The sequence below is a fragment of the Eublepharis macularius genome, chromosome 2 (genome assembly GCF_028583425.1).
Source record: "Eublepharis macularius isolate TG4126 chromosome 2, MPM_Emac_v1.0, whole genome shotgun sequence".
Taxonomy (NCBI): domain Eukaryota; kingdom Metazoa; phylum Chordata; class Lepidosauria; order Squamata; family Eublepharidae; genus Eublepharis; species Eublepharis macularius.
In genome coordinates this window covers 50871585-50891165 of record NC_072791.1, presented here as the reverse complement: position 1 = coordinate 50891165, position 19581 = coordinate 50871585, and the positions used below count along the sequence as shown (strand labels likewise).

General features: G+C 40.6%; 1 protein-coding gene across 1 annotated transcript in view; it reads left to right on the top strand.

Annotated features, from left to right (window-relative positions):
• NPAS3 (neuronal PAS domain protein 3) overlaps positions 1 to 18701 on the top strand; it is a 1036342-nt gene extending 1017641 nt beyond the window's left edge. Inside the window, exons 10-12 of the mRNA XM_054969956.1 lie at positions 4061 to 4208; positions 14708 to 14823; positions 17050 to 18701. Coding sequence (XP_054825931.1) covers positions 4061 to 4208; positions 14708 to 14823; positions 17050 to 18359 — 1574 coding nt within the window. The 3' untranslated portion in view covers positions 18360 to 18701. The remainder of the gene's footprint in view (positions 1 to 4060; positions 4209 to 14707; positions 14824 to 17049) is intronic.
• The last annotated feature ends 880 nt before the right edge of the window (positions 18702 to 19581 follow it).

Below are 19581 nucleotides of genomic sequence, written 5' to 3'. Positions count from 1 at the left end.
ACAGCATCTATTCAGGAAAAGTGGAAGGCAATGTTAGGAGCTGAGCTCTGTGAAGAGGTATTACATTTTGTCATGGTCTTTTTCTGTTTGTTTAAAATAGAATAGTTTATTCTCCCAATGACAATGAGAAAAGTGGAATAAATAAAGTATATGTTTTAGTTTTACGTAAATGACGTGGACCCAAGAGGTAGGGTTGCCAGGTCCCCTTATCCCGAGAGGTAGGGTTGCCAGGAAACCCTGCACTTACCTGCCAAACGTTGTTGCATGCTCGCACTCTCCCAGTGTGGCATGATAACATCACTTCTGGGAGTTACATCATTGCACAGGCTCTGGGAGGGCTCCCGTACCTTGCACTGGTCAGTTCTTAAAAAACCAGCTCCTCTAGGTCCCAAATCAGCCCAGTGCAAAGCACAGGAGCCCTCCCAGGGCTTGTGCAATGACATCACGCCTGGGAGTGACATAGTTGTGCCAGGAGCACTCCCTGGGAGGCCTGTTCCCCCATCTTTTCTCTTAGCCAGCTTCGTGGTGATGAGGGCAGAGGCTGGGAGCAGAGAATCCCCTGCCCCCCACTGGGGGACCATCGACCCTACCATGAGGTCAAATCAATATGCAATCTTGTTACCCAGGAGTTACAAAAGGACCTGTGACTCATAAGTGGAAGAAGAATAAGAGTCTTCTTGGTCTCCTCCTTTCCTGCTGAACTTTTTTTGAGGCATCTGGGAAGTGGCGAGCCCACTCACACCCCCCTGAGCATTGGAGAAGCACCCAGTTGAGCCAGCCTCCTCCTGCGCCTGGGAAGCAGCGAGCCTGCGAGCCTCCAAGCATCAGAGAAGAGCCTGGCCGGTGAAGCAACTAGTAGGCATGCCCGGATGCTGGAGCAGCAATGATGTCACTGAGTGCTATCATCATGCAAGAGTTGGGCAGGGAAAGTTGAATGGCTGGCCTCCATCTGGTTCTGGTGAGGAGGCATCTGGCAACCCTAACTGCAGCCCCCTGACTAATGCATCATTTTATTCACATGGATCCTTCAACCCCAGGGATGACTTTTCTGGGAATAAAAAGGAACTGAAGTAGGGAGGGGACTCAACTTACAGATGTGAATACAACCTGCTATTTCTAAGGAGGAATATTTATGAGGTAAACAGTATTATTGAACAGCAGAATTTGAGTCCAGTGACATCTTAGAGACCAACAAGATTTTCAGATTGCATGTTTTAAAGAGTCAGGGATCTCTTCTTCAGACCTTCAGTATTTTTGAAGTTTAAAGTGGGTACATTAGTCAGAGTTGCTTGAGGGCCTTCATTTCCCCCAAAGATGCACCCTGTTGCTCTCTTTTTTATTGCTCAATATTCGATCAGAATCTTTCACTATGTGAGTATTTTACTGGATGGAAATATTGTGATATACTAGAAACTTGTTCCTGCCCCTGTCTCCTTCTTCCCAAACTTCAATCAGAACAATTACAAACTCAGAAAAAATTGCATAAAATTGCTGTCTCAACATGTACGTAACAATGGTTTGACAGAAAAGCTGTACAGTAGGTAGACAGTATTTTCCCGCTTTCTTGCTTAACCATGCAGCTTATTATTCCATGAATCATAGCTCTCCTTAGACAGGGATACAAAAAGTAAAAAGCCTTTTGATTAGATATAAATGCAGCAATCGGGTCAACTTTAGCTTGTTTACAAAATACCGTAACCCAAATTGCAAATGTTTGCTGCTGCTACAAAACAGAATGAGTTTTGGAAATTTATTTTTTGTTATTTTATTGCAATGTCAAAACATTGAATGCTTGGGGCTTATGGTAGGGTTGCCAACTTCAGATTGGAAAATTCCTGGAGATTTTGAGGGTGGAGCCTGGGAAGGGTGAGGTTCAGGAAAGGGAGGAATTTCAGTAGGGTATAATGCCAATACAGCCCACCCTCCAAAGTAGCCATTTTCTCCAGGGGAACTGATCTCTGTGATCTGGAGATCAGTTGTAATTCCGGGAGATCTCCAGGCTCCACCAGAAGGCTGGTAGCCTTAGTTTATGGCCAAAATAAAATTTATCTCTATAAGTAGATTAATTGTGATGCCTTTTTATATATAGTTAAATAAACATATGTTGCCCACGATTTTAGTGTCCTGCATACAGCTGCACTGGGTCCCAAAACAGAAGAGGAAGGGCTAGAGGGAAATTACAGTAGGTAGGAGGGACTGCTAAGTGTGCATGAATACCCTGTTTTAAAAATAATCTTCCCCTCCAAACCTCTTTAGATCAGTTAAAAGCCAGACAGCCTGGAGCCCAGAGGAGGAAGCATCAGAGAACTCACACCATGCTTTCTCCAAGCCCAAGTCCCTCCCTCACTTTGCTGATCCTTGAAGTTGTTTGTGGGACTGGCCCTTGCAACTTAATGAATCTGGGAGAGAATTGGCCTCAGGAGACGAACACTTTCAGTGGCCAGTTTCCTTCCTTCTTCAGCCCAATACAAACTACTTATTTGGAGCAAAGGAACATACTTGTTCATCCCTTCAGCCATAAGGTCACAATGGAGAAGGGAGTAGGAAAATAACTTTGTTCTTCCCTTATTCTCCCCCTCATTGAAATGTTTGTGTATGTCCCAGCTTGTCTAGGTTTAGATGCAACTAAGTTTAGGTGGTAGCATATGCAAATAACGTCTATAGTTTTCTTGACTTGGAGGTTGTCTTAACTGTAAACATACAGTTCCTTGAACTTGGAAGTTTAGCTGGTTTAGATACACAGGATTTTCCCCCCAGTGTGACTTCTTTTCAGTCTCTTTCCCCACCCCTTCCAAAAAAATCAAAACGTACTTCATGAAACTATTGTATATGAAGCACTTATTAGCCATAATTAAATGGACAATATGAATTTACTACGTCTTTAGGACTCTGGCTTGTTCTGGTTTAGAGCAAGATGATTAATGCAAATACATATTACTTGAGATAACCATTTAGCAGCTAATTTAGCCAAATTTATTACAGCAGTTAGAGGTTTTTCATTTTAGCAGACGGAGACAAGGACATGCCAAATGTGGGGAGAGGTATGTGAAGGCATACTGCCCTCTAGTGCACAAAACTTTGCAGGATTAATGGCAGACACAGACAAGGGAAAGAAGCAGGGACGGGATAGTAAGAATAGCAAACACATTCTTTTAAACCATGCCAAAAAACACCACTTTATTCCAACAAATGAGATATCGCTTTCTCCATTTATGAAGACAGAAGTATTCCAATAGAGAGTAAGTTGGTGGTATGCTGCCTTAAAACAAATGGGGACATCTGTATTTTTAAGCTTTAAAAACTAAAAACCACAATTTTTCACAGAACAGATCATTTTTACCTGTCCAACCATGCCTGGCCCTTTTCCAGAAAGTGCAGGGAGGAGCTCGTGGCTTTAACGTGCTCAATTCCACTGCTCCCTTAGGCCACAGCTTCGTCTGCAGCTTTTTGGTGGATTTATTTTGCTTCAGTGTTAAGCAAAGTCTCAGCAGACATTTCCCCCGCTGACCATTGGAGATTTGGTTCATCTGAGGACTGTAAATTCTGTTTGACAAGATCAAAAGAAACAGATGTGTAAGTTCAGTAGTTGATATCGCCTGCAATGAAGAGAAATGATCAAAGAACTTGGGTAGAGTATCTTCCCAAACCTTTCAAATTGCCAGAATCTCAAAGAGGTTTTACCCAGGAGCTATGAATAAATCACATAGAAATTTAACTTTTTTTTAAACAATTTGATGTTGAGTGCCTTGAAAATGTCCACACAGGATTCGGTGCTCTGTGAGCCGTGCAGATTTGTACTTCTTTATTGCTCTTCCTCGCCTACTTGAGCTGCCAAAAGCAGATTAAAATCACACTACAAATGGAGGGAAACCCTGCTTCTCTGCCAGTGCTTCTGTAAATGGCTGAATTTATTTGTCATTGTAATGACATTTTTTATTAAATGTAGTGGGACAAAGAGTCTCCATCTCTATACATGTGTTATGCCTTGTTGGTAGGGAAAAGGCTCCTTTTAGAGTTTTACTAACAATCTTCCTTATTCCTTTTGTTTCCTTCAATACAGTGCTGAACAAGGGTCAGTGTGTAACAAAATACTACCGCTGGATGCAGAAGAATGGGGGTTATATTTGGATACAGTCTAGCGCTACCATCGCTATCAACGCTAAGAATGCAAATGAGAAAAACATCATCTGGGTCAATTACCTTCTGAGGTATATCTTCCTGCCAGTTCAGTTATTTGCATCTTTGTTGTCATTGTATGAGTCATCTTGAATAGGTAATATGAAAGAAAACGTAAGGATTTTGTCATGATCCTGCTTAGAATCAATGGCTTGCATCCAATGAAATCTGTTTGCGGGATCAACCTTGTAGAGTGGGATTTTCCTGCCTCCTCCTCCTGCTGCAGCTGATTGAGCCCTCTGAAATTTTGTTCCTGTGGGTCTGTGGACCATCAGAAACAGCCATGGGGAGAAGTGGGGGGGGGCTGTAGTGGGTGGAAGAATTGACAGAAATTGCTGCCGCCTATTCCAGTGATGAGAATGCTCTTAAATATTCACACTGTTACTTGTTTCTGGAACTCTCCTGGCTTGAGGAGTTGTGTTAAACTGCAACAGCTTTATTGTAGAGCAAGCTTGCACGCTTTGTTTTCCTGTTGTAGAGATCTGGATAGAAGCCTGCATCATACTTCTTATTGCATTCTTATAACATCTCTCCTAAGAAGTACATCTTTATTTACTTTATTTACACCCCACCTTTCTCCCCAGTGTGGATCCAAGATGGCTTACACAATTCACCTCTCCTCCATTTTGTCCCCACAACAACCCTGTGAGGTAGGTTAGATTGAGAATGTGTGACTGGCCCAAGATCACCCAGCAAGCTTCCATACCAGAGCAAGGATTCAAACCTAGTTTTCCCAGATCCTAGTCCAACACTCTAACCACTACACCAGACTGGCTCTTCATTCCCTGGTAGTGTCAGACAATCTGCTCATTATTAGGATAAGTCTAGCATTTCTCTTAAAGTGCTACATTAGTTGCATCCCATTTGTGTTCCAGTTATTCTGAAGTGTATTCATTAAAGACTTTTAAATTTTATAACTTGTATATAAGAGTGAATGTTGTAAGAGAAATAAGAACATAAGAACATAAGCAAAGCCATGTTGGATCAGGCCAGTGGCCCATCCAGTCCAACATTCTGTCACACACAGTGGCTAGAAATCCAGTGCCATCTAAAGGACTGTCAGTGAGGCCAGGACACCAGAAGCCCTCCCACTGCCTTCCTTCCAGCACCAAGACAACAGAGCACCACCTCCCCACAAAGAGAATACCATCTATCTCCTGTGGCTAATAGCCACTGATGGACCTCTGCTCCATATATTTGTCCAGTCCCCTCTTGAAGCTGGCAATGCTTGTAGCTGCCACCACCTCCTGTGGCAACGAATTCCATGTGTTTATCACCCTTTGTGTAAAGTAGTATTTTCTTCTATCTGTTCTAACCCGACTGCTCAATAATTTCATAGAGTGCCCACGAGTTCTTGTATTGTGAGAAAGGGAGAAAAACACATCTTTCTCTACCTTCTCTAACCCGTGCATTATCTTGTAAACCTCTATCATGTCTCCCCTCAGTCGTCTTTTCTCCAGGCTAAAGAGCCCCAAGCGCCTCAATCTTTCCTCATAGGGAAAGTGTTCGAACCCTTTAATCATTTTAGTTGCCCTTCTCTGTACTTTTTCCAGTGCTATGATATCTTTTTTAAGGTGTGGCGACCAGAACTGTACACAGTACTCCAAATGAGGCCTCACCATCGATTTATACAGAGGCATTATGATACCGGCTGATTTGTTTTCAATCCCTTTCCTAATAACCCCTAGCATAGCATTAGCTTTTTTTATGGCAGTCGCACACTGTGCTGACGTTTTTAGTGAGTTATCTCTCATGACTCCAAGATCTCTCTCTTGGTCAGTCTCCGCCAGTTCAGACCCCATCAACTTGTATTTATATTTTGGATTTTTGGTTCCAATGTGCATTACTTTGCACTTGGCTACATTGAACCTCATTTGCCACATGGATGCCCACTCTTCTAGCCTCGACAGATCCCTTTGGAGTGCCTCACAATCCTCTCTGGCTTTCACCACCCTGAACAATTTCGTGTCATCTGCAAATTTAGCCACTTCACTGCTTAATCCCAATTCCAAATCATTAATAAACAAGTTAAAAAGCATTGGACCCAATACCGACCCCTGTGGCACCCCACTGCTCATCACCCTCCACTGTGAGAAGTGCCCGTTTATACTCACTCTGTTTCCTATTAATTAGCCAGTTTTCGATCCACAAGAGGACTTGGCCCTTTATCCCATAGCTACTGAGCTTACTTAGGAGCCTTTGATGAGGAACTTTGTCAAAAGCTTTCTGGAAGTCAAGATAAACAATATCTATCGGGTCTCCCTTGTCCACTTGTTTGTTCACTCCCTCAAAGAACTCTAACAGATTGGTGAGACAAGATCTTCCCTTACAGAACCCATGCTGAGTTTTCCTCATCAGCTTTTGGTCATCAATGTGCCCACTAATTTTATTTTTGATAATAGTTTCCACCAACTTACCCGGTATTGACGTCAGGCTGACTGGCCTGTAATTTCCCGGATCTCCCCTGGAACCTTTTTTAAAGATGGGGACAACATTAGCTACCTTCCAGTCCTCAGAACTATATAGAACTAGCAAGTGCCTGAACTTACCTCTTGGTGGACAGCAGGAGCCAGTAGAGACTGGTGGATAGAGTTGGAAGAGTCCCATTAAACCCCCAGACATCTTAAGCAGGCTTTCAAACTGTTATGGGTAAAATAGAAATAATAGAACTCTATTGAGATTGTAATGGGGGTGAATAAGAATTGTAAAGTACTATGCACACAAATACCTCAATCCAAAGCATATTTACTCAGAGGTAAGACCTGTTGATTTCCATAAGACTTACTTCCAGTAACACTGTGCCTAGGGCACTCTCCTTCGCCCCCAGACTTTGTGGGTAACAGAAGGCAAGACTGAAAATTATTTTTATTCTGCAGATACAATTCATAAAAATATTATAAATCCAAATTTAAAATTGTGAAACAATAAAACTGATTAACAAAAACAGCCACAAAGAAAATCAGTATTGGACTACAAGCCACTTTTCCCCCACAATCTCACTAAATGCATTGCAGATATTTTTCTAAAATTGTTTCACTGGATAGATTAAAAAAAGAGCATAGGATTCCATTGAGAAATATAATCGTTGCAGCAAGAATGCTTGTTGCAAATTTTTGGACACAACCAAAGGCACTTTCAATAAAAATATGGTAAAGGAATTGTTGATACTATATGATTATGGAGAAAATTACAGTATGGAAACAGTTGAAAGGGAAAAAATTATATACTCAGTATCTATTTATGAAAAAGAAGAAGCCTTTTATTAATTATTGGAACATGTTAAAACCAGAACATGTGAAAACTAAGATGCAAGCCCCTTCTACACCAGGGACATAACTCCTCACTATCCCTGAAGTCAAGCCAAAAAGCATGGAATCGGCTTGAATGTGGCTATATGTACCTCGCACCTCTCGTTTGGTCCGTGTGGCCCTGGATTTTTTGGAGGGAAGGGTCATATTTGGGCACCTCCATTCTGGCTGATTTGCAAGTTGAGAACTGAGGGGCAGGGGAGCATGGACGATGACAACCTGCCCACCTTCAACAAGGAGGCAGCTTTTTAAAAACTTTTTATTTGCAACATGTGTGAATGGAAATGAGGTGAAATTGACCGGTCTCCTCTACTTAGCTAGGAGGTGAAATTGATGAAGGTTGGTCAATTTCAGTTATAGGGTCTGTCTGCAAAAAGAATGAAAAGGGAATTTCCCCCCTCCATGCTTTCAAACCAGTGATTCATCGATTCTACACTAGACTTAACGTTTAAAAAAAGAGGAAAGAGAGGATGGGAGAGGAGATGGAAAGGAGGAGAGAGGGAATGGCTGGATAGACAAGAGTAGCCAATCAGAATGAAGTGGGATGGCAGGGGACAAGAGAGAGGGGAAGAGGGTGGAACGCCCAAAAATGGAATAAAGAGTTTGCATGGGGAAACAGCAGCCCTCAAAGTGGATTTTTTAAAAAGTTGTGGTATAAGCACTCCCAAGAAAGCCAGGAAAAAGCTGCATAGTGGCCGGAGTGATTATTCATGGCAGCAAATCTGGTACAGATGGTCAGGAAAAAAATGTTGCAGCATGGGAACTGAACTGGTGAAATATACCTGTGCAGAAGTGGTTACAGTCAAATACTTAGATTTGACCTGTATCATTTATGTTGTTATAAAGAATTCTTTGTGGTTATATATTAATAATTAAGAGTCTTGTTTAAGAATTAATTAGAATGCTATAGTTGAGCTTGGTTAAGATTTTAGAATATATCTTATATTTCTGCTGTAATGTTTTGTTGTGTTTCTATTATGTGTCATCAAGTCACATATGGTGATCCTATGAATTAATGATTTCCAAAACATCCTATCATTGCAGGATTGCCAATTTTCTGGGTTGAGAAATTCTGGGAGATTTGGGGAATAGAGTCTGAGGATGGTGGGGTTTGAGGAGGACCTCAGTGGAGTATAATGCCATAGAATCCACCTTTCAAATCAGACATTTTCTCCAAGGGAATTGATTTCTGTAGTCTGGAGATCAGTTGTAATTCCTGGAGATCTCCATGCTCCACCAAGAGGCTGGCAACCCTATATAATTGACAGTCTTGCTCAGGTATTGCAAACTGGCCATCTTCCTTTAAAAAGTATTTTCCTCTTTCATCATTCTAGTTTTGTAAGTATGCACAACAAATACAATAAAAACAAAAACAGCCACAGTAAAATCAATCAGGGAGCACCAAAAACAAACTCAACAATAACACCAAAGTAAGTAATGTTTTTACCTGGTACTCAAACTAAATTGAGCAGTGCCTGGCAAATAGTTGTTGGGAGGTGCTACTGGCGGTGTGTGTGACTTTGGTAGCCACCCACCTCAGCTTTGAAGGTGGGACCAAATAGAAAAAGGCCTTCCAAAGAAGATCTGAATACATAATTCAAAGTACATATTTATACATATGTACAAAGTACATATTTATATTTATATAGGATAAGGTTTATATAGGATAAGATTGTCCTTTAGGTTTCTGTGGGATCAAATAGGAGGCTATAGAAGTAAGAACCAGTACTTTGAATTATGTATGGAAACAAACTGGTTGTTAGTGACATTTTGTAAGAACTGCTGGAATGTTTCCAGCAGTCTTCCTAGCAAACTTACTTTGAGGGGAGGTTCATCCTCCGCTGGAAGTGACTGTTGAGGGAACAAATTGAGCTCAGACGTTGTCACCTCAATTCCTGCCCCCCTACAAGAGCTTCAGCAGTGAATGTACACTAAACTCCCATTGACCCTGAAGAGATTATTGGAGAGAGAATTAGACTCAGAGACAGCAAACCAATAGAAAACTTTATATGATCACAGTCTCCATCACTACGCACCCACCACTCAATGATAAAGGTAAGACTTCCAAATAGGCAATGACTATCATTTGGATACTTGGCTCTAAGGCTGGGGCTTCTAGGAGCTGAAGGGAGAAATACATGTGTTAATATATCTTCATGGTCAAAGGAACACTTTCACATGCTGTTTCTGGAGCAAAATTACTCCATGTGTTGCTCTTCATACTTGGATGAACTAAATAATCCCCATGAATGAGAAGATGTTTTTTAAAAAGTTTTATTTTTATGGGAAAAAAATTCATTAGAGCAGTTGCTAAAAGTCTGAGCAAGTGTCTGTGGGAGCTGCACTCCAGTAGTAAACTAAACAAGAAGTGACAATTTTTTTTAATCCACATTTTTCACTATATGCTGTGCAGGATTAGATATATTTGCAGGTATTATAGATACAAAGGACTTATTCTAATCAGAATGAAGCATATTTCATTAGTCATAAGGTATTAAATTCATGTTCAGTAATGAAGAATTTCGAAAGTTTATCTTCTCCATGATGATTTCCCCCTACATTATAAGAAGCTGAAATGAAATTGTGTGAAGACTTCAAACTTCCAGTGTTTACCTAATTATAGTTGCACAGCTTTAAATCAAAGTGATATTAAATTTAAGTGTATTTACTACCAGTGCAATCCTAAGATAATTTTCATGGGAGTAAGCCTCTTTGAGTTGGCTTCAGTGAGATTCTGAGTAGACCCATTTAGAAGTGCAGTGAACATCACCTTGGATTTCTTCAAATAGCCTTTGCCAGGCTAGCTAGGATCTAACCTAATATCTTATTTTACTATTTTCCCCTCTTCTTGTAAAGTTCTGTTCCAGAAGACAGATGAAACATGATGTCTCTGCCTCTTATATTATAACCTGCCACTTATTCACATCATCTGCAACAGTTAGCTGTGTTTTGTTTCATAGAGATGATGAATTTTCAATGCGAAGGATTTATTTTGTTGCTTTCACTTTAATATTTTAAAAATTTATTTTTCATTCTCCTCTTCTTTCCTCATGGGTTCCTTTATTTTTTCATATACAAGCTGTAAAGTATTTAATGGAATTTTTTTTTTGTTGTGAGCTACTACAAGAGTTGGGTTAAAAGGCTGGATACAAATTAAGTTAGTCATATAATTAAATCATTTTTTAAAAGAGTTCTGAATTTTTTCTCCCATTTCCAACATTATGGTACATTCTAGCAAGACCGGGTTCTAGTAAGGTGAACTGACAGTGGAGCTATGCAAAGGAGTGGTCAGGGCTATATAAATAGCTGCAGGCTTGGTTTTCAATGACTGGCTATGATGGGCAAGTTCAGCCTCTATATCCCAATTATATTCCAGCCTGCACCCCTTTACATTCTGTCATATAAGTTGATGGAAAGTAAATTACTGCATGTTTGTGCACTTATGCAGTATGGTGGGGGGAGGTAACACCTGTATGGTGAGCCCCCTGCTGACAGAGATCCCATGGGGGCATAGCGTGTGTAGAGATGCACTGCAGCAGCCCGGAAGTTCTTGCAATACACAATCACTGTCTATACACATTCTCTGCCTCTAATGTTAAAGATGGGCATGCTGCTAATGCCATTATGAAGGACTGAGTCTGGGTCATCTGAAATTGTTGTTTCAACTTTACCCATGGGGAACTTTTATTCACATAGTAGCACCTCCTGTGCCTTTTCTCTGACTTGCCAAACTTGTGGGATTTAGAACACCAGCACTGCTGTTCCAATCAAACGCAGCATTAATTCTTCTTTTAAAAAAAATGCTTGGAAATCCAATCATAGATGGCCTGCATAGCCATCTAGTAGACTGGTCCTATTGCACAGAAATCTCCCAGTGTATTCTGCTAACCGTCCTTTGAGATAATAAAGTGAGATTTACAAAGCAGCTGAGGGTAAGGAAGGCATTGCTCACTTTCATGTCAGTGGGAACTAAAAGTTCATGCTGAACCCCTTTCCTTTTAAAAATTACAAGTGATACATTTCCGTACATTTTTATTCATAGCCAGATTGATAATATGGAACAAGAAGAGCCAAGCATATGGCAGAGAGGCAGAGATGTCGATGATGCCCTGTGAAGGCATTTCTGTACATATTTGATAGGAACTGTAAGTTTTTTCTTAACTGAGCTAACTTGCCAACTCAGCAAAGCAGGGAGGGGGTAGCACAGCATGAACAAATGTTAAATGTTCATAAGGAAAGGTTTTGTTTTGCTTTCTGCTAGCTTTCATGCAATTGCAAGAATAGCTTATCTATAATTTACTTTTATTTGAAAATTTGGTCTGTGCTCATCACCAGCTCTTTGAGATGCTTTCAGATGTATGCTTTGGAACTTATTGTAAATGCCTATTTGTATTCAGTAAGTGGAAGGGTCTTCCTTTTTCTATATGCTGTGTTTAACTAGCACAGCATTTACTTTTCAATAATACATCTTTTAAGGAAGGTTCATTGCAATAGCTAATGGCCAAAGGCTCGCCTCCATGCAGACAGCCAAATCCATGCAATGGTGCCAAGCTAGAGTTTGGGATTTTGTAAACTTGGAGAAAACTGTAGGTTTCCAAAAAAAACTCTGACTTTTGAAGGGGCGAAGTAATGGATTGTGGCTTTAATCGCAAACATTACAAAATAGCAAAAGAAACCCCAACTACCTGTATTCAAATTATTTATTTTATTTTAGGCATATTTACCCTGCCCTGTGGGACTCAAAGCTGCTTACAAAAGTACCAAAATAAAATTAAATGAACTCACAATTTAAACAGAAAAAAATGTTTTAATAAACAGAACCAGAAAAAATACACTAAGGACAGCCTGAGCGGGTCCAGAATGCACCAGGCTGGCTCACTCAGGGCCAAAGTCTCCATACCAAGAGCTTCTGGACATGCCAAGCACCGGCTGAAGTTCCGTTTCTCTCTGGCAGTGCAGACTCCTAGAGGCAGACATTCTTAGAGTGTTGTGGGCAGGGTTGCCAGGTCCTCCCAAGGGCAAACGGGGAGGGGGGCTGTGTGCACTTACTTGTGTGTGCACTCAAAGTTTGCACATACTTCTGGCTTGACACAGAAGCGATGGGGCACACTGCAAGCTGATTATCTAAAAATTAGCTGAAAACATATTTGTTGGATCTGATTTTTAGAGAATCGCCCCCATGCATGACCCATTGCTTCTGCATCATGCCAGAAATGATGTATTTTGCCAGTACCATGGGTCTGGCCTATCTCCCCCATTTCCTGCCTCCCCTCCCCCGTGCCAGTAAGGAGCAGCAGAGGCATAAGGTTGCGAAAATCCAGCTGGTGGCTGGAGAGATCCCAGAATTACAACTGATCTCCAAGCAGCAGTTCCCCTGGACAAAATATGGCATAACCTGCTGAGGCACCTCCCCTCCCTAAACCCTGAACTCCCCAGCTCTAGCCCCCTAAATCTCCAGGAATTTCCCAACTTAGAGCTGGCAACTCTACCAGGGGGTGGCATCTGGGGGCCAAGGATCTCCTGCACATAGCAAGGAGCTGACAACCTTAGCCACTGGTCCCTCTCAACACACACGGATGTTCTTCCCCCCTCTGACAGCACAGGCTCCTGGAGGCAGGCGTTCTTATAGTGCCTCAGGCACAGAGGATGTTGAGGCTCAGCAGCAGATCTTCTGCAAAGGCTGGAATTCTCTCTCCTCTCTGACCAGAACAATGATGAGACAAGGAACTGAAGCCCTGTGGGGGTGAGAAGTTGGGGCTCAGGGGTAAGACAGGAAAGGCACTGTTGGAATAAAGGAAACAGTATTGTGTTTGTCAAAAATTGTTGGTAATTTTTAATCTTTTTTGTCTCCTCATATTGCACTGTTTATTGGAGGTATTGATCAGTTTTTATTTAATTGCTTCTCTGTAATTGAGTTTTACTGCATTGTTCATTATAATAGTTTACTGATCTTTATTGCATTATTTTATAACTCTGTAATCTGCCTAGAGTCTCAGTGAGAAAAACGGACAGTAATATAAAATGTTTGTTTGTTTAAAGATATTAACCCTGCATTTCCTCATGATTCAAGGCAGCTTACAATACTAGATTAAAATATTTACAGTTAAATGTGATTATAATTGAAAATGGATGATCTTGGGGTAATTTAATGCTTGATGAGGCAACTGATGCAAATAGCAGAGAGAAAGTTTCACAAGAAGGAAAGTTGCTCTTTTGTGAACCCCCTGTTTGCAGAATATTGACTGAGTTCTCATAATTACAGCATTCATGTAACTAGTCCTCTTGCTAGACATATTGATTAGGCATCTCAGTGGATAAATAATATCATATGAACCGGCCCCTAATTAATTCACGATGGAATGAAATGCTATTCTGTTGCCTCTCTCACACATACATTCATAACTGATATCTTCCATATCCAGCGGTAATGTATGCATTCACAGTTCTTTTTCTCCTCCACATTTGAACTTTCCCACAATGTGCACTTATTGTGCTTTTTATGAATTGCTACCTCTGCTTTTTTTTAGTAACTAGAATTGCTTGGTTATATATACTCCATTGAATTCCAGAGTAGATGTTATTCAATTAAGAAAGGCAATAAGATTCAGAGTTATTTCTTGACAAAACACCCCCCAAAAAAACCCAAACCCCAATGCCCTGCCTCTTGTATAAAGGTTCATAGTGCCTTTATTTATTTATTTTGCAACCTTCATGGACTTCCAAGCTGAGTATTAATAATCTGGTACACTCAATTCCCTATGTTGCAAATTGTTGTGTGATACATTTGCCCATTAGGTATTATATAGAGAAAAACAATTATGCAAAAGAAAAGATGAATCCCATAAGATGCCAAGAAGAAGAATTTTAGGAATAGCAACAATGCACTTCAAAGATGGTAAATGGCAGAAAATGTTCTTGATGTCTTTGTGGCACTGGATACCAAATGAAGATTTATTATTAAACAGCAGATATAGTCTGTTATCTGTGAGTATCCTGATAGCTTAGATACTTGGGCAGTAGTAGACACTGGGTGGTATAAATATTTGATAGTAGTATTAGAAGCCTGCCTAAAACTTCTGCTTTAAGAAACTGAAAAGAGATTTCCTGTTTGCTTTGCTGTGCTCTCTATTTACATTCTTTGCTCCAGAGAGCTGAGAAAAAGAGTGGAAACTATCAAACTGCACATCATATATTGGTGTTTCTGTTTGCTGTCTCTTCTTTAGCAACCCTGAATATAAGGACACTCCAATGGATATTGCACAACTTCCTCATCTGCCAGAGAAAACCTCAGAATCCTCTGAGACTTCAGATTCTGAATCAGACTCAAAGGACAACTCAGGTAACATACACATACGGTATCTGAGTTGCTGTGTGCCTTTTGAGTTTTTCTTCCCATATAGTATAGCAAGTGATGGATTTTATTTACAGTTCATCATTGGATCTTACCATTCTCTACCATATCACAGCCTAATTTGTTTTTAATTAAACAAATGTTTAGGCTTATTTCATTGTACCTGAGGTTTCCACTTCCATAATTATTCTCATGGACATATCACTTCTAAGCTCCTTTTTTACAAATTTCACAAGGGTACGGTAGCATGAGGTTAAATGCTTACCTATATAAGCTACCTACTTATACAACTTAATATTAAATCCATATATTAAAGCACAGCAAGTCATCCATTCGCCTACAGAGAATGCGTGAAATTTTTATGCAAGCAAGGGACAAAATGAATAGATATATTAGCGTGCTGGTTATCTTGTAAGAGAATTTTCATATACCATTGTGTTCAGGGATATACCATTGTGTTCAGTTGGTACTGTAAATGTGAAGCAAACATGACAAACCCCATGAGCATGCCAACTCCAAGCAGCAAGATCCTGTATCCCTCCCATCCTCCCAATTTAGTATCTGAAAAAGGAGAATTGCACTATTGTGACTGAAGCCCTTTAGAAGCATTGCTCAACAGCAAAGATAGGCTTGTGGTAGTTTTAGTGATTATGCAGAAAAGCCTAAGGCCATAAACCTGAAATTAATTAGATCATTAAACTACAGTAAAGAAGCTGCAGTACTGAATTCTAAGAGAGCATCTCATGATGGCGTTAGAAAGATTAGATGAGTGTATATCTCTATGGAGGATGGCTCCATCAGTTACTAGAAGGCAGCCATTTATAGCCAAAATGTGCCTCTCCAGTCCTTGGGGCTATGGGTTGACAAAGAAGTAAGGAGGCAAAAAAACACCTCTTGTGTCAGAGGGAGCCTTGGACCAGGAAAGTACTGCTGTTATCCGAGCAGAGTGGTAAGCGCAACCCATTCTGTGCAACAAGAGAATGCAGCCACAGGGCTGACATTTGGAGGGGGTACAAAGCAAGAGAAACCATCTCCCCTTAGCCCCTTTTTCTACTGAAAATTGCTTCCATGTACTTTGATAGGGATGAAATATATGTGTATGATGTCTTCTTCAATCCTTGAGATACCATAAGAGAATTTAGAATCTCAGTGTGATGAGGATAGGTTGATCTATGACATACAGAAAAAGAAAGGAGTTAGTTTAGCAGTCTCTTTTATGTTGGAATACAGTAAAGCCATGTATGTAACAATCCCATTGGATATCATAATTTGGCTCCTTGCCTTTGACAGTCCCAGAGTGAAGATAAGTTTGGGCCCTTTCTAACCTGAGGTACCAGTAGCAGAATCCTTACTTTTTTCAATAGTACAGTGAATGAGGAGAAATACTTTTTATGAGCAAAAGGAAATGTGCCACATGAATCACAAAGCTGGGCAGGGGGAGACAGAATCTGACCTCCATTGTTGTTTAGTGGTGGGTGGGTTTCTCCCCATCTTGATGGTGTCCATAAGAACACCATCTGCCTTAGAAGAGGAGACAGATGTAAGGCATTTTGGGTTCCCATTGGGAAGAAAGGTAGGATATAAATGAAGTATTACAAATGTGAGAATTGGACCTACTTACTTCTATAACAGAATTATAAGCTGTGCTAGAGAAGCCAATTTTGACTGAGATGAGAGACTCCCGTTCTCTTATCTCAGCCTTTTTCTTTACCACTAAAACATCTTGCTTGCCTGACCTAGATAAAATAATCTCTCTCAGATATACACAGACTGACCTAAACATGCACACAGTTTGCCTGACTTAGACAGAATTAGACTCTCCACCCAGTTTGCCCGATTTAGCCAGAATCCTTTCCCTGAGACACCTGAAGACTGACTCAAAACCTCTTCCCTCAGCTGTCTATCTAAACTCTGTCCCTCTCCCACTGGGTCCAGCTACTGGCCAATCAGATCCAGCCCCCCTGTTTCTTCTCTCAAAAGCCTGCATTTAAACCCACAGTAACTAATATTAAAACCCCACATTAACGCAGAAATAAAGCACACAAACTTAATTATGTGCAAAACATTACAATCTTGAAAGGAAATGCATTAAGCCAGATGCTTATTTCAGAGATTTTACCAGTAATAATATTACACTGTCAAACGAGACCCAGTAGTATTTAATCTTGTATTCACTTTCTCAACGGTATCCTTTTCACTTTTCTTTCTTTTTAGAAGACAATGAAAATTCAAAGTCAGATGATAAAGGAAACCAGTCAGAAAACAGCGAAGACCCTGAGTCAGATAGGAAAAAGTCCGGGAATCAGTCAGATAATGAAATGAACTGTAATGACGATGGGAACAGCTCCAGCAACCAGGATAGCAGAGACAGTGATGACAGCTTTGAAAATTCTGACTTTGAGAATCAAAAGGCCCCTGAGGATAGTTTTGGCACTCTGGGTTCTATGCAGATAAAGGTGGAGCGCTACGTGGAGAGTGAATCAGACTTGCGGTTACAGAACTGTGAATCATTGACTTCAGACAGTGCCAAGGATTCGGACAGTGCAGGAGAAGGAAATGCTCAGTCTTCCAGTAAACATCAAAAGAGGAAGAAGAGGAGGAAAAAGCAAAAAGGAGGCAGCATGACCCGCAGAAGGCTGTCAAGCACATCAAGCCCCAATGGACTTGACTCAGCGTTGGTGGATCAGCCCCAGCTGCTCTCATCGCCAAACAGTGCCTCAGTGCTCAAAATCAAAACAGAGATATCCGAACCTATCAATTTTGATAATGACAGCAGTATTTGGAATTACCCACCCAACAGGGAAATCTCAAGGAATGAATCGCCCTACAGTATGACCAAGCCCCCAAACTCAGAGCACTTCCCCTCACCCCAAGCCAGCAGTAGTTTACATGTCTCCATTCCAGACTCTGTTCTCACCCCACCAGGGACTGAAAACACTGCCAGCCGCAAATCTCAGTTCAGCACCTCATCTAACTCAGCCTTGGCTCCTGTATCCTCTGACCCTTTATCACCACCATTGTCAGCATCTCCACGGGACAAGCATCCAGGAGGCCCCAGCACTTCCAACTCTTTGTTGTACACTGGGGATCTGGAAGCCCTGCAGAGGTTGCAAGCAGGCAATGTGGTCCTTCCTTTGGTTCACAGGGTAACTGGAACCCTTGCTGCCACCAGCACAGCTGCTCAGAGGGTCTATACCACTGGCACTATTCGGTATGCTCCAGCTGAAGTTACTTTAGCCATGCAGGGCAATCTCCTCCCCAATACTCATGCTGTTAACTTTGTGGATGTTAACAGCCCCAGCTTTGGTCTAGACCCTAAAACACCAATGGAAATGCTCTACCACCATGTTCACCGACTCAATATGTCAGGACCATTTGGAAGTGCTGTGAGCGCGGCCAGTCTGACCCAAATGCCTGCAGGGAATGTGTTCACAACTGCCGAAGGACTCTTCTCTACTCTTCCATTTCCTGTGTACAGCAATGGTATTCATGCCACACAGACACTGGAACGGAAAGAGGATTGAAATATGACCACATACTGTGTTCAGTGTTATACTCTGAGGCATAGACTATATTTTAATTTAGACCTTTAATTCTAGCACTTTGAATTTGAGCAGGTCAGCTTATTCTCTCAATATGATGGTCCCCATTTCATCCCCTTTCTCTTTAACTTGACTTATTCTTTAACGTAAAAGATTTTTTTAAATTTTTTGCCTTCAGAGGGCTGAAGTACCAGTTGCCTGCCATTTTGTCTTCTTCCAAGATGTGTATTTTTTTCCTTTGCATCTTTATTAAGATGCCTTTAATATGTGTATGCCTCTGCCATAGAATACTCAGTGTTGTGGTAAAGAGATTTTAATGTGACAACCATTAGGTTCACTTCATGATCTTGATATGATCAAGATTAAAAGAAACAAGCATAAAACATTGTGCCCTGTTTGACTAAGTCAAATGAAAAGGGATTTTTTTTGTTCCTAATTCCTTTAAAAATAGGGGATAGTATTTTAGAATTTTATGCAGAGTTTAATTCACTTTTTATGGTTAAGATTTTCTTACTTGCACATAAAATAATTTGGGTTCTTACAAAGTTAATTTCTGGCCTGTGATTAGAATATTAAGAGGATGGACTAAATGTTAATTACAGAAACGTTAACTTAATTTCTAAAACCATGGTGCTATCATTTATTAATCTGTAATGTCTTCACACAAATATGCAGCTTGTGGGCTGGGGTTTTTGAAAGGAATGTTTTCTGTACTAGTCTATAGTCAGGTGCTGCAGTCTCCTTGGTTAGTTAAGATAAAAGCCCTCATTAACATTTGCTGCAGGACTTTTTTTTACCTCCAAACTAACAAACATAGCCTCACATTAAATTGAAATGGATCTGGAAGCCTTTTTTTTTTTTTGGTAAATGCGCTTAAAAAGAAAACTCAATTAAATTGACAAGGGGATCAGAGGTTTGTTTTAGGTGTGTATTGTTTCTCTTTTTTCTCAGTGTAACTGAGGCTAATTTTACAACTTCCAAATAACGCTTCAGAGTAAGGGGAAAAAAAGATATATTTAACATGTTTTTTTTTTCATTTAATGTTATAGAGGGAAGGTTGTAATTTTTTGTTTGTTTTGTTTGTTGATTTGTCTTTTGTAATTCCCCCTCCCCCCCTTCTAGTGTTGAAGCCAATATGTTTTCAATAATGGGTTAATGAGCTTGAAATAGATAACTGCAACTAAAAACTGCACATTAAGTATTT